The following is a 13,262-nucleotide window of genomic DNA, read 5'->3' as shown; positions in this document are numbered from 1 at the left end:
ATCAAACGTATTGGTCTCTCACCTGTAATACAAACACAGGTGATCCATCAAGCTCCTCTGTGACTGATCCATAGTACTCATTCATGGAGAACACAGGTGCCTCATCGTTCCTATTAACCACAGTGACTACAACAGCAGCGTAGTCTTCCCACTTCCCGTCTGAGGCCAGCACCAGTAGCTTGTACCGCTTTTGTTGTTCATAGTCCAGTGGCTGTGCAATAAAGATTGTCCCAACCTCTGGTTCGATGTCAAAAGCACCACCTTTGTTGCCAGAAGTTATCTGGTAGCGCAGCTTGGCATTGGCCCCTGTGGCAGGTGTCACAAAAAGCGTGATTAGAAAGGTATGTCGTTATAATTCAAGAGGTATTTTTATTAATTTTTTTTATTATTTCTGTTCTTATTATTATTATTACTCTTACTCTTATTATTATTATTGTTACTATTATCAACTAGTTGTGTAATGACCTACTGGCTAGGATGATCGTAGCTATATATGTTGTAAGTAGTATGGATTACATGGTCTTCTGTATGATGTTTCAAGTCCCCACCCGCACTCCCCACACCCTTTCTGTCCCTCTCTCTCCCCTCCCTCTTCTTTCTACTTTCTTTTCTCTCTCTCTCTCTCTCTGTCCCCTCCGGTCGAGTCCAGCATTAAGAGTCTGATTTAATAAAGTTTTTCATGTCATCAAGAGGGACTTTATACATGTAGTATAAATCCCTGCTTGATAGAGTAAAATTGCCCAGCACCAGACAGCAGCCAGACATTCATTCTGTTTGCAACGATGCTGCACAAGACAGGTTAAAAAAAAAAAAAAAAAAAAAAAAAAAAAAAAAATAATAATAATTCAAGAGGTATTTGCATCTATGGCTGGTTGCTTTTTTTCTTAACTTTAAGTTGTTGCAGTCTTGCAACAGCAGAATGGTAAACCCACAAGGGTATTACACTCATTTTATCCAAGACTTGAAGATTAGTATATTTTCATGTAAACCTTTCTTGTTTTGATTACTTAATTAAATGGAAACTTTGTACTTTGTCTCCTCGACTTTAATCAGATACTAATTAAAAAAAAGAAAGTGAGTGCAGGAAAAAGTAATGAGAGTGGAAGGCAGTATAATGCACCCCGACAGTGCCCTCTGGGGAATGAGTTTAAGGCTTGGTTGAGGTTGGGGGATGTAGTTTAGTAAAGGGGAAGTCAATATCTGAACTTATCCACTGTGTTTTCATCAATCTGATGTTTTAACATTGGAATAGATGAGATAATCTTCTGGAACATACAGTCTTTGCTTTCAATCATCCCATTGGGTTAAAAAAGCTAAAATCCCATGTAAATACACTAATCTGCTCTATTAACACAGCCCTAACTGACAAAATGCTTCCTGTCTCCCACAGGGCTCTGGCAGGCTTACAGCAGTCAGACCCAGGGTGCAGTCTTTAAACAAGACAGATTGAGCATGGTCTCTAATGTACAAGTGCAACAGTATTGTAACTCTAATGTTGGGGGTTGGTTTTATTCTACAGCTTTTCATCATTAGTGCTGCAGCCCAGTCTAACCAGCACCCCCGCTCTCCATAAATACTTGATTAACGGACCTAAACATTCCCAATAAAAGGATCTTAGGCTACTGCTGAAAAGAGGATGAGCAACTGCTTTATTGCTTAAATCCCGCCCACCTACTGTGTGGGAGCATGTCACTCTTTTTGGAACAAATGTGCTACCAAGCACTTAAATGACTACTAAATCTAGAACACTGCTTGATTGCAACAACATAATTTTTGCAGAGCTCAGGCCAGATTGAAAAAGTCTGCCCCCAGGGGTACTTCATGCGTACTGCTACAAATACATACAATATTGAAAAAAAAAAGAAAAAAAGAAGGGTGTCTGTTTGGCACACAGCTTAATTAAAAACTGACTGATAGACAGTCAAAAAGAATTTTGTTACTGCCAGACAGAGAGCGTGGATAAGGATAAAGAAATCCACAAACCTCTGTAAAGTTTCACAAAAACTTTAATGTATGTTCTGGTTGGCTAGCTTCTTTAACCTTTAGATCTAAGAAATGGCATCAGTAAAATCACCTTGTTGCCGCGCCAGTCTGTCGCTTCATCAAACATACCTTCATCCTCGTCATTAGCACTAACAGTGACAACAGCCAGGCCCACATCTGCATTCTCGTCAACACCAACTTCATACAGCCGCTGAGCAAAGACAGGCTTGTTGTCGTTGACGTCGCTGATGAAAACCCTCACATACGCTGTGTCTGCAAGAATGAGAATGGCAAGAAGATTAAACAGCACTGCACACTAGCACATACACACCCACAACTCAACTAACACCACACAGTATGTGTTATTCTCATCGCATCTCTTTATTAATTCTACATTTCATTTTCTTTGTTTAGATGGAAAGAGGCATTTCACTTAACACAATTTACCAATGACATAAAAATCAGACTGAATGTTATTTGCAAAGTGCATTTTACATATATTATTCATCTACTTTTTCACCAGGGCTGACAATAACCTCTTCACCAGCTACTGTTTTGCTGTGAGTAGATACAGAAACTCTCTTCTGAAAAGGTTAAATACTCAGAAAATGACAAGTGTTTTTGTCTTATCTGTTCCCTCCTCATTACACTGTTTATTTCTTTAGCTAGAAAGAGTAAATTATCTGCTCAGAAAGCACACTGGTGACATGTTAATTTGGAACTGCTTTCAGAAATGATGATGGTGGAATGTGGCTTTATTTTCTTGGCTTTTTTTTTTTTTTATAATTCCCTCCTGCTTTTGGTGCATCGCAGAGGTGTCAGAGAGGCAGGTAATGTTTGCAGTGCAGATGAGCCCTTCTGGATGTGGCAGATATGTAGACACAGCTAAGGCTCATTGGAAATGCTAAGCAGCCCTGGCAACCCTGGAGAGAGGGCTTTGCTGCTCCAAAACATCACCCGCTACCCATAATGCCAGCTTTACAAATACATGCAAAAGGCCCACTTCTGAACACAAATGTCATATTACATCACTGTAGATACAGACTGAATTTTTTTCTGGCTGCCGAAATGTCACAGACAGAGCATGATAAACAAACAAACAAACAAACTGTACAAGTTAAATATTGAACAGTGACAATTAAAACCAGTACAAGAGAAGGTTTGGGACAAAAATAAGAGAATACCAGTAAATCTCTGAGCTGTTTTCACATGGAAGGGTGTTAGGCTGTCTGGTCATGGCTGTGGAATAAATCAAATTAAGATTCCTTTTTTAAAGTCAATCCCAAGGTGTGACTGTAAACCAATGCAGTCTTTTTAAAAGACAGGGCACAGAGGTTCATGGTTTAGAGCTATAGATGTTTAGAATTGCCCTTTAGGCTTACAGGGAAAAGCAATGCAGTTTATTCTATTATTAAAACCTTATTTACAGGCAGGAGGTCACTCTAGTCAACTCTGGTTTGACTAAAAAACGGATAAGAATCCATCAATCTGAGAAACTGAGAGTGAAATGAAAGGACTAACAATATGACACTATGTTATGAAGAATAAAACCAGCAGTTTATAGCTTAGTTAATCTTGGAACAACAACAACTAAACAGCAAACTGACTTTTTCCAAAGTGGAAAACTCACCTACCAGTAAAGCTTAGCAGTCGTTAACATTTTACTTAATTTTTCAGTCTTGTTTTTGGCAGCCAAACAGCTATAGCCTAGCTAGCTGCTTCTAACAGCTTCCTGCCTGCCTGCCATGATAACCCAAATTTCATGCACAGCACAGACACAAGAATAGTTTCAGTCTACTTTCTTAAATTTCAAACTGTCTGTTCCACATTTCTATGAAGCAGAAGTCAAGTCTACTTTATCAGGAGGATCCATGTACCCACTACATATAGAAACTCCTGACAAAAGTTTTAAACTACACTCATCTGTTGTTGTCGATCTGATTCAGCATGGCTTGTTACTTCCTCTGTCTGTGTTCAAACTCATTATGGTGAGTTATTGTCAAAGAAAGAGAAACAACCAGTAACACTGTTCTGGTTTGAAAATCTGTTCCTAGACAGCCCACAAGTGAAACAAATGAGCAGCTGAAAATGGTTTCCTGTTTTATGAAAGGGGAGCATGTGCCAGTCATTTAAATAATGACAATCCCCCTCATAAAGCTTCCAGTCCTTGTTAAGGAAGAGAACTTACATGTTGAAAAACACGCCCACGGTCAAAAACAGTGAAGAAACATCTATTCAAATATAATGTTGCAAATAGAAACTCAAGTCCAGATTTCTTTTTACTACTTCAGCCATCCAAATATCTGTCCATTCATGCACCAGTCTTTCCACCCTCACCTGTGTTGGGCTGTTTGTTTTTGCCAGGCCGTGCTGACTCTTGGCCATCCTCTGACTGAACTTCCAGCAAGTACGAGCTACGAGCCTCACGGTCAAACACAGCCTCTGTGTAGATGATTCCATGTTTTGGGTCAATACGAAACAAACGGTGGTCCCCACTGCTGTCATTAAGCAGAGAGTAAGTGATCTGTGGAGCACAGGTGATTTGAAAAGTGTAAGCTATCTCATACTTTCAGGCAGCATGTAGAAAAATGAGAAATTAAAAGAGCTGTATCTGAAAATGGCCAAGAGGTCTCCATCATTTTTCCTGAGTCTGTCTCCTTATTAAACCCTATTCATACAGTCTGTTCCACCAATATTGTCACACTGATTCTGACAGCTGATAACAGCCACTCTCGACACAGCTTCTTCAATACTTTGACAACAGTGGAACAAAAGCTCCCACACTGGAGGGAGTGGAGAGTGATGTTACATAAAGCTCTGTCTGCACCGACATGGATGGTTTAGCAAGGAAACAGCCCTCAGTGGATTTAGCTGAAGAGATTTTTGTTAAAGCTTTTCATTTCTTGTTCTTCCACAACATGAACACAAACAGATCGCCACAAACCTCGCCGTTAAGACCCAGGTCTTTGTCGTGTGCAGACACCTGGAGAACCGAAGTCCCAATCTGGGCTCCTTCTGTTACTGAAGCCTCGTAGATGGAGGATGTGAAGAATGGCACGTTGTCATTGACATCTTTGAATAGAATATATTAATTGCAAAATTATTATTTCATCTCCACACAGTGGCTTTGTAATAACAACTTTTCTAAATTCTAGCCTTTGTAATCATGCAAGACATGAGTCATACAGTGTGGCTGGCGACATCCTAACATGTAGATTAATGAGACAGAATATGTAACAAACAGCTACATGATAATAAGGTTGTCAAGTATTTAAGTGATGCTTTTAGGAAGACTGATGTTTTTGTCACACCAGAGACAAATATGTTTTAGTGCTGAAAATGCATTGCAAAAACACAATGATGGGTTGTAAGCTTTCATATGAATAGATGTGGTAATACCTGTAATATTAACATAAACTCTTGTGAAAGCAGCGAGAGGCACTGCGGCAACATTCTGCGCCCGGACCTGGAGAGAGAAAAAGGAAGTGGTCTCGTAGTCCAGTGGCTCTGACACCAGAATGGACGCGCTGCCATCTTCCCGGTTGGGGGAGAGGTAGAAACGAACTGGCATGTTGGTTTCAGGTACCATCCCGTCCTCAAGGTTGTAGGTCACTCTTGGGTCACCCAGCTGAGAGGTTGCCTTGATGGTCTGAAAAAATACACAAGCTGATCATACCTTTTCCTGGCCGGAGTCCCAGCTTATTCCAAAATTAGGCAGGAACACTGTGAAATATAATTAAAGCAAAGTTCTCATGCATATTTTGATGGATAAATAAGAAATTTGCTTATAAATTATAACGATTGTCTCAGTCCCTGTGATACCACCTAATACTCTTAAAGAATCAGTTACTTTCTTTCCTGAAGAAAGGATCAATAGCAATCTTATACCTTTTCATTTAACACCCCAATGGTTGAACAGTGATTTCCACTCTGCAGTGGTCAAAACCTCAGAAACACTTGTAATAAATAATTGTCATAAAACATCCCCAAAACTAGCTAACTAGCTATATATATATATATATATATATATATATATATATATATTTATTATGATTGTTGTTTATTATATTTTATTCTGTTTTGCACTTACTGGAGAGCTTTGTAATTTCGTTGCACTTGTTGCAATGACAAATAACATTCTACTCTATTCTGTTCTATATATATATATACTATATATATATATATATATATATATATATATACCTCAATGAACAAATAATATATGAACCACAGGGGAATTATACTTTCTTTCTTTTATTATATCTTGAAAACATTACATTGTTGATTTCTTTCTACTGCTAGTTTCTCAGTAGAGCTTTAGTAGTTTTAAGACAAATAAACTTGATAGGATTGAAATTTACTCTTAACTAGTGCCGTGAAGAAATTCATTTTCTCCATATGAAGGTTCGAAAAAAAAAGGATTTTCTGATCTGAGAGACTTACCAGCAGGTTAAGAGTTCAGCAATATCTCAGTCAAACCTTTTTGATGGCAACATTTATGCCCAAAAAAAAGAACTAATGCCAAAATGCCACATGCTTCGATTCTAGAAAATGAGATTATATCAATAGTAAGAGTAAATACGTTTATGTGGAGTTCATGAGGAAACATGCAGCGCTAAGACATATTGCTAAGAGGATCACTTCACAGCTGCTCTGCAAAGTGAAATGATGAAAAATGAAAAATGTGAGAACTATTCAGTGAAAAACAATACATTTAATCTTCAGTTTCTAAAGGCACTGTCATGCTTCAGCTCAACCTAAGAGGTGGGAACACCAATCTATAGAGAAGAAGAAAGAAATCTAAATGCTGTATTTCAATTTCAACACAACATTTTAAGTTTATACACACACACACACACACACACACACACACACACACACACACACACACACACACACACACACACACACATGTCTATCTATCTATCTATCTATCTATCTATCTATCTATCTATCTATCTATCTATCCATCCAGCCATCCAGCATCCATCTATATATATATATGTGTGTATATATATATATATATATATATATATGTATGTATAATTTAATAATTTCTTTTTTTAAATTATTTGCTTCTCTTAGAATGCCACGTATTGGCTGTTTAATGATGGCCCAGTTAATGCTGCAGTCTGAAACGTGGTAGACTAATAAAGTTGTTTTTCATGCTGTTTTGCAGGAGTTTTGACTGCTACTGTGAAATTATGGGGTAACCGGCAGCGTATCAAATGGACACACACAAAATTGATATTGATTTTCCCTGCAAGAAAGCAAATAAGCGTAGTTTCCCAACTAATTCTTTAAATGCTGTGTGTGAGGCTGCAGTGTTGACATCTTCAATTTTTCCCCTCTTCTTGCACCTTGAAAGCAAGCAAAGCTGTGCCAGAAACCTTCACTTTGCAATTTCACAGCTGCAAAAAGAATCCATGAGGTCAGCATGTCCAGCCAAGAAATAATGAGAGCATTTAACTTCTCATAAAATCACAGTTAGACCTTTTTTTTATTATTTTTTTTTTTTTAAAAAATGACAGTTTGATGTTTTTCCTGTGTTAATAAAAGAGACAAAGTATAGCATAACAGTAGAGGTGCTAGTATGCATGCTTATTTTAGTTTGAAGAGAGCCAGCTACTTGCCCCTGCCTCTGGTCTTATGCCAGCCATGTTAATCGTTTCTTGGCTATTGGTTCATGCTCAAGTGAGCTGCAAAAGACGGTTATCATTCTGGGCTTAAAGGAATAGTTTTGCATTTTGGGAAATGTGCTTATTCGCTTTCTTGCCGTGAGTCAGATGATACCGCTCTCATGTCTGTGTGAGTTAGAGCTCGGAGGCGATTAGCTTAGCTTAGCATAAAAGCTGGTAACAGAGTTAATCTGGCAAAACAAATGAGATACAATTTGTTAATTAGTGCGTTTCAGGACTGCTGTCAGGCAGGTTTCTTTAACTTTGGACAAAGCCAGTTTAACTGTTTTCCTGTCTTTTTGTTGAGCTGAACAAACTAACTGCAGGCTACAGCTTCATAATTTACAGATTTGGAGTAGTATCAATCTCTACATCCAAAGGAAAAACAGGAATAAGCCTATTCCTAAATGCCAGACTGTCTCTTTGAGGTTGCTCAGGTAACATTCCTTCACACATCACAGGCCACAAGAACTGGCTCAGGCTGCATTTGTGGTTTATAGTCTGAAAAAAAGCAACATTTCTGACAAGTTTTGATTATTATAATTGTGATGATTGATTACCTGAGTAAGAGCTATAGTAGGATGAAAGTCAAACTTCTTGTCTAAATCCTGAAACAACCCTTTATCTCAAAGTGACTCCCCTTCTAAAGACCTTGAAAAAAGTGATTTTGCTGTCTGATTGATAGCTACATATTTTCACATCAAAGACATTTTAATGAATTAAATTAGCATGTAGACATGAAACTTGCTTGGCACATGCAATTTAAAGTCAGCTTTGTCCTAGAGAATCAAACTATAACACGTTTACAGATTTTCCAGTGCACTGACAAGCTCTCAGAGGTGTGTTCTGCACATAAAGAGTACACTGTCTAAATAATGCCCATGCTCTGCACTTATCCAAGATAGCAGGCAAACAATTATAGTAAAAGAAAAAAACATGACAGCATGTGTCCTGATATAAACTATATAGCAGTTAAATTAACATGCATCATACCACTATGGGTGTGTCCCTGGCAGTGTTCTCAGGGATGACCACGTTGTAGCTGTCTTTTTCCCACTGCGGAGGCTGGTTCTTTACATTAGTGATGGTGACTGCCAACTCCACCGAAGTGCTGCGGTTTCCTCCATCAGTTGCTATAATTTCCCTTGTAATATAGGTCCTCTGTGGAAAACAGTAAAAATTCAGCTGCTAAAAGAATCATAATATTAAAGATCAATGAAATTTTCTCGCTCTTATGCTTTTCCCCCTTCCATTCAGTGTTTTTGTGCATAGTTTTTCTGAGTCTAAAAGGTGTTTAGAGTTATAAAATGCATACAATCAACAACAAAGAGAGTGGCTCCCACGACACACTGCTCTAGAACACCTGGTTTGTGGTCCACATTTCTCTTCCTAGACTCGTGGCTGGTTTGGAACAACTACAAAAAAAAACAACACATAAGCAGTCTCTTACATTCAGCTATTTTTAACCAATCAAAGTGTTATAAGTTATTAACACTGCAGCAGTGGCTCTGTGGAAACTGTCAGATGATGGTAGTGATGCTGTAGAATAGATTCTGATGTGTGAACAGGTAAGTGTACAAGACACAGTTAATTGTCAGATCGGCAGATCGGACATGGAGGGGCTGGCTGGGGCCAACTACAGAGAAGGCCCTGTCCCTTCTAGTTTCAAGTCTTGTCTTAGGCACCATGAGCTGGGACCGACCCTTGGACCTCAGAGCGCATGCTGGGGTGTTAATTTGGAGGCAGTCAGTAATATATTGGGGGGCCAGTCCATTTAAAGCTTTAAATACAAGCAATAAAACCTTGAGAATAAATTTGTAATTTTACGAGAAAAAGTTAATATTTTACTAGTTGTTTTAGAAAATGAAAATTGTTAAAATGAGGGCAGTGGAGCATTTTGTGAAGTTGTACTTCAGCACAGGCTTCACAAACCAAAAGATATTTAAACTTTTGAGACAATTAGCACCACTTTATCATTAGCAGCTCTCAGGACTTGGAAAAAAAATGTATTCTGCAGAAAGAGGCGGACTTGGAGGAGGGAAATGGCTGGAACTGGTACAATTACGACTTTTTTCTCATAAAATAACAACCTTTTTTCTTGTAATAATAAAACTTTTTCAAGTAAAATTATGATTTTTTTCACATAAAATTGCAACTTTTTTCTTTAAATATTCTGACTTTTTTCTGGTAAATTTCCATATTTTTTCTCATAATATTGTGACTTTCTCTGGTAAAATTACGACTTTATTCCTGTAAAATTACAACTTTTTTCTTGTAAGATTACAACTTTTTCTTATAAATTACAACCTTTTTTCTTGTAAAATTCTATTTTTTTTCATAAAATTACAACGTTTATTCCCATAACATTACAACTTTATTCTTAAAACCTGTGAAACATATACTCTATAACACGCTGTCGTAATAGCAGCTACTTTTTTAAAAAATGCACATATAATTGCAAAGCTGTAATATTTAATCTATATCTCATTTGATATATATCAAATACATATATCATCTTTATCAGTGGTTCGCAAACTTTCTGAGCCACAACCCCCAAGATAACATACACTGGTGTTTGTTTACCTTTGGACCGTCCAAGTTTGAGAACCAGTGATCTACATTATACCATCAATGCAAATAGTAACTACTATTTTACTACCCAGGTGCAGCTAAAAAGGGATCTACATTAGTTTCAAAATTAAATTAGCCATTCCTGGAACAATCCCTTAAAACTAAGAAAGTGTAATCTGAACTGTCCAACGTGGACCAAGCAGCTTCATAAAATAAATAAATGTCTGACTGACTGCAGTAGCATCCAATTAAGTTTGAAATTAAATTTGCATAATGTTTTTTTTTTTTTTTTTTAACTCAACCAGAACATATAAAGTACAGTCACTGCAACCTTTTCAATCCCCGCCACTTAATTCTCTGTGGAGCTGTACTCTACAATGTTTTGACACTTAGGCTGTGGCTGCACTGTCTTAGAGTCGAACATAAAAATACCTGCCTTTGTTCAGTAACCTTTCTCCCCGTATCCCACTGAAAACACAACTGTGACACTGCAGTGCTGGAAATTATGCTGCAAATTCTGCTTATAAATGCAACATTAAAAACTGGACCTTAATGTTGATAAGATTTTGATTAGAAAGTGATAAGAAATTCAAAATAGAGCATCGTCTCGGACCAACTGAGACATTAAACATTTAATGAGGTGCTTTTATGATTATAGATACAACACAAAGACTGTGGGATGATTCAAATAGCTTCTGAAGCCATGCTAAAATATGCAGCAGCATTGGCCTGTGAGGTTTTGGGCTTCACACCTTTAAATTTTGCATGAAGTTGGTGGTGAAGACATGAAGTCAATATCGCCCAGGACTTCCGACACTAGGGTGCTAAAAATTGTGCTAAATAATAAACAGCCCTACGATGCTGTAGTAAATGTCTAACCAAAGAACAACTCATTTCTGGAAAACAAAAAAAGAGTGTTGAAAGGCCAGAGAAAATCAACAACATACGTATAAAAAATTTAAAAAGCGTGTTACATCACTGACACTAACAAACTAAATTACTTGATGTACATCAGTTGGCTGACATACAGAAATGAGAGAAGGGAAGCCTGTTAGTCTTTATAGCTAGTTTTTATTGAGGATAATTCTTTAGCCCTGCGGAGGACTGCGACCTGTCCAGCATGTACTCTGCCTCTCATCTAGTAGCTGTCGGGATAGGCTCCAGACCCCCATGACCCTACAGAGGAATAGGTGGGTATGGAAAATGAATAGATTTATTTAAGATTTATTGAATTATTTATGCCTTCTTTTCCAAATGAACTGCTGAATTGAACTTAAGGGGAATTGTATTTCTTTGTATCTTGAATGGATGACTTACTTAGTATTTTTCACAAGATGGTAGAATTGAGTTTTCAAGCATAATCTTCAAAAAGAATTCCAGATAACAGCCTCAAAATCGAAATTTCATCTTAAGTCGCACAATGCTGTCAGTTTTCTTATCAAGGTCTCAGATGATAAATGATGATAAAAAATGCTTGGATTTAGTGTATCAAAGCCAGAAAAATTACAGTGGACGAGGGTTGTTGAGAGAGTTAATTGGTTTCTTAAAAATTCATACAATCCATTACAATAGTCATGTAACACAGACAAGTGGATCTTTAAGCTTTAAAATAGTCTTTTATAACTGAGTATTGCACTGTAGTCATCAAATATGACCACAGAAATCTCAGCTTGTTAAAATGTGTTTTAAATAATTGGTTTAGCCTGAATTAGTTTGCCTCCATCTTCATATGCAGCACCTCTGGGAGCAGACATACCCCAGAATGGTAGTTGCAGACAGAAACACTTTGATGTGGCTCGTTCATTAACTTTGTTGACACAGACCCACAGGCCACAGTCTGATAAAAGCTCTTTGTGTGTGTGTGTGTTGCCTCACAGAGAGACTTCTAATAACCACAGACTAACCTGAGATATGGGCTGGTTCACGTAGACCCATCCAGTGACAGGGTTAACCTGCAGATATTCAGGCTGCTCCAGCGACATGGAGTAAGCGATGGCTGCATTAGTGCCGAAGTCATCATCATGAGCTGCCACACGCAAGAAACTGGTGCCAACCAAGGTGTCTTCTCTCAAAAAGTCTACATAGGAAAGAAAAAAAATAAATGTGTACTCAGCTACCCAATCAAAGGGAGTTACTCTCCCAAATAAACACTGCAGCTAAACTTTCTGAAATGCTTTGTCTATAACACAGGTTTTTCTTACTATTCTTATCTACAACAGCTGTACCAAAATTCAGTATGGTCATGGTCTCATGAATCTCATCAAATTTTATAAACAAATATTTTATTCATAACGGGATGCAGGAAACATATCAAATGTTGAAGTGAGAGATTTTATTATTTCATGATGCTTTAAAACTTGTATAACGCTTCAGCCTTGATTGTTCTTTTCCAGATGTGTCAGTTGCCTGTTCTGAAGGCAGTAATGCACCTCCATACCATTAATGATGCAGGGATTGGAAGTGAGTGTTGATAACAAGCTGAAGGGTCTCTCTCACAGACACTGATTTCTGAAGTGTACATGAGCCCATGCGGTTATTTTCATGGCAGAATTGGGCCTGTTTTTTATGCAGTGTTGCTTGAGATCCCAAAGCCATGACCTGTGAGCACAGCTATGCCTCTGTTTTTCTGAAAGTTTAGATATTATGTACTTAGAATATTCAAAGTCTTCAAATTCTTATATGTAATTGCTCCACGTTTGTGCTTCGAGAGAGACTCTGCCTCTTTAAGGTGCTCCTTTTAAACTCAACCACTTTAATGAGCTGTTGTCATTAAATCTAATTAGTTGCAACATGTTTCTTCAGCTGTTTATGATCACTAACCACTACCGCTAACTTCTTTTAGTCCATCCTAATGCTTTTCCAAAATATGTTCCTGCTATCAAATTCAAGAAAGAGCAAAATGTCCCATGTTAAATATTTGATGGTTTTTATGCTCTATTGTGAAAAATTTGGTTAATGAGATTTTTAATTACTTCACACATTGCTAGCTATTTTGGATTTGGGGTTGTGCATCAAAACTGAACACATTTG

At 37.6% G+C, this 13,262-nt stretch overlaps 1 protein-coding gene across 1 annotated transcript in view; it reads right to left on the bottom strand.

The window, feature by feature from the left end:
• The window catches only part of LOC121648042 (neural-cadherin-like), a 72,825-nt gene that overhangs the window by 33,840 nt on the left and 25,723 nt on the right, over nucleotides 1-13,262 (bottom strand). The window contains exons 10-16 of the mRNA XM_041997954.1: nucleotides 12,137-12,309; nucleotides 8,655-8,822; nucleotides 5,383-5,632; nucleotides 4,928-5,055; nucleotides 4,321-4,507; nucleotides 2,113-2,256; nucleotides 23-306 (exon numbers count right to left, since the gene is read on the bottom strand). Coding sequence (XP_041853888.1) covers nucleotides 23-306; nucleotides 2,113-2,256; nucleotides 4,321-4,507; nucleotides 4,928-5,055; nucleotides 5,383-5,632; nucleotides 8,655-8,822; nucleotides 12,137-12,309 — 1,334 coding nt within the window. The remainder of the gene's footprint in view (nucleotides 1-22; nucleotides 307-2,112; nucleotides 2,257-4,320; nucleotides 4,508-4,927; nucleotides 5,056-5,382; nucleotides 5,633-8,654; nucleotides 8,823-12,136; nucleotides 12,310-13,262) is intronic.

This window comes from Melanotaenia boesemani, chromosome 10 (genome assembly GCF_017639745.1).
Source record: "Melanotaenia boesemani isolate fMelBoe1 chromosome 10, fMelBoe1.pri, whole genome shotgun sequence".
In the NCBI taxonomy this organism is placed as follows: Eukaryota; Metazoa; Chordata; class Actinopteri; order Atheriniformes; family Melanotaeniidae; genus Melanotaenia; species Melanotaenia boesemani.
Note: the sequence above shows the minus strand (reverse complement) of the source record. Positions and strands in the feature narration are given on the sequence as shown.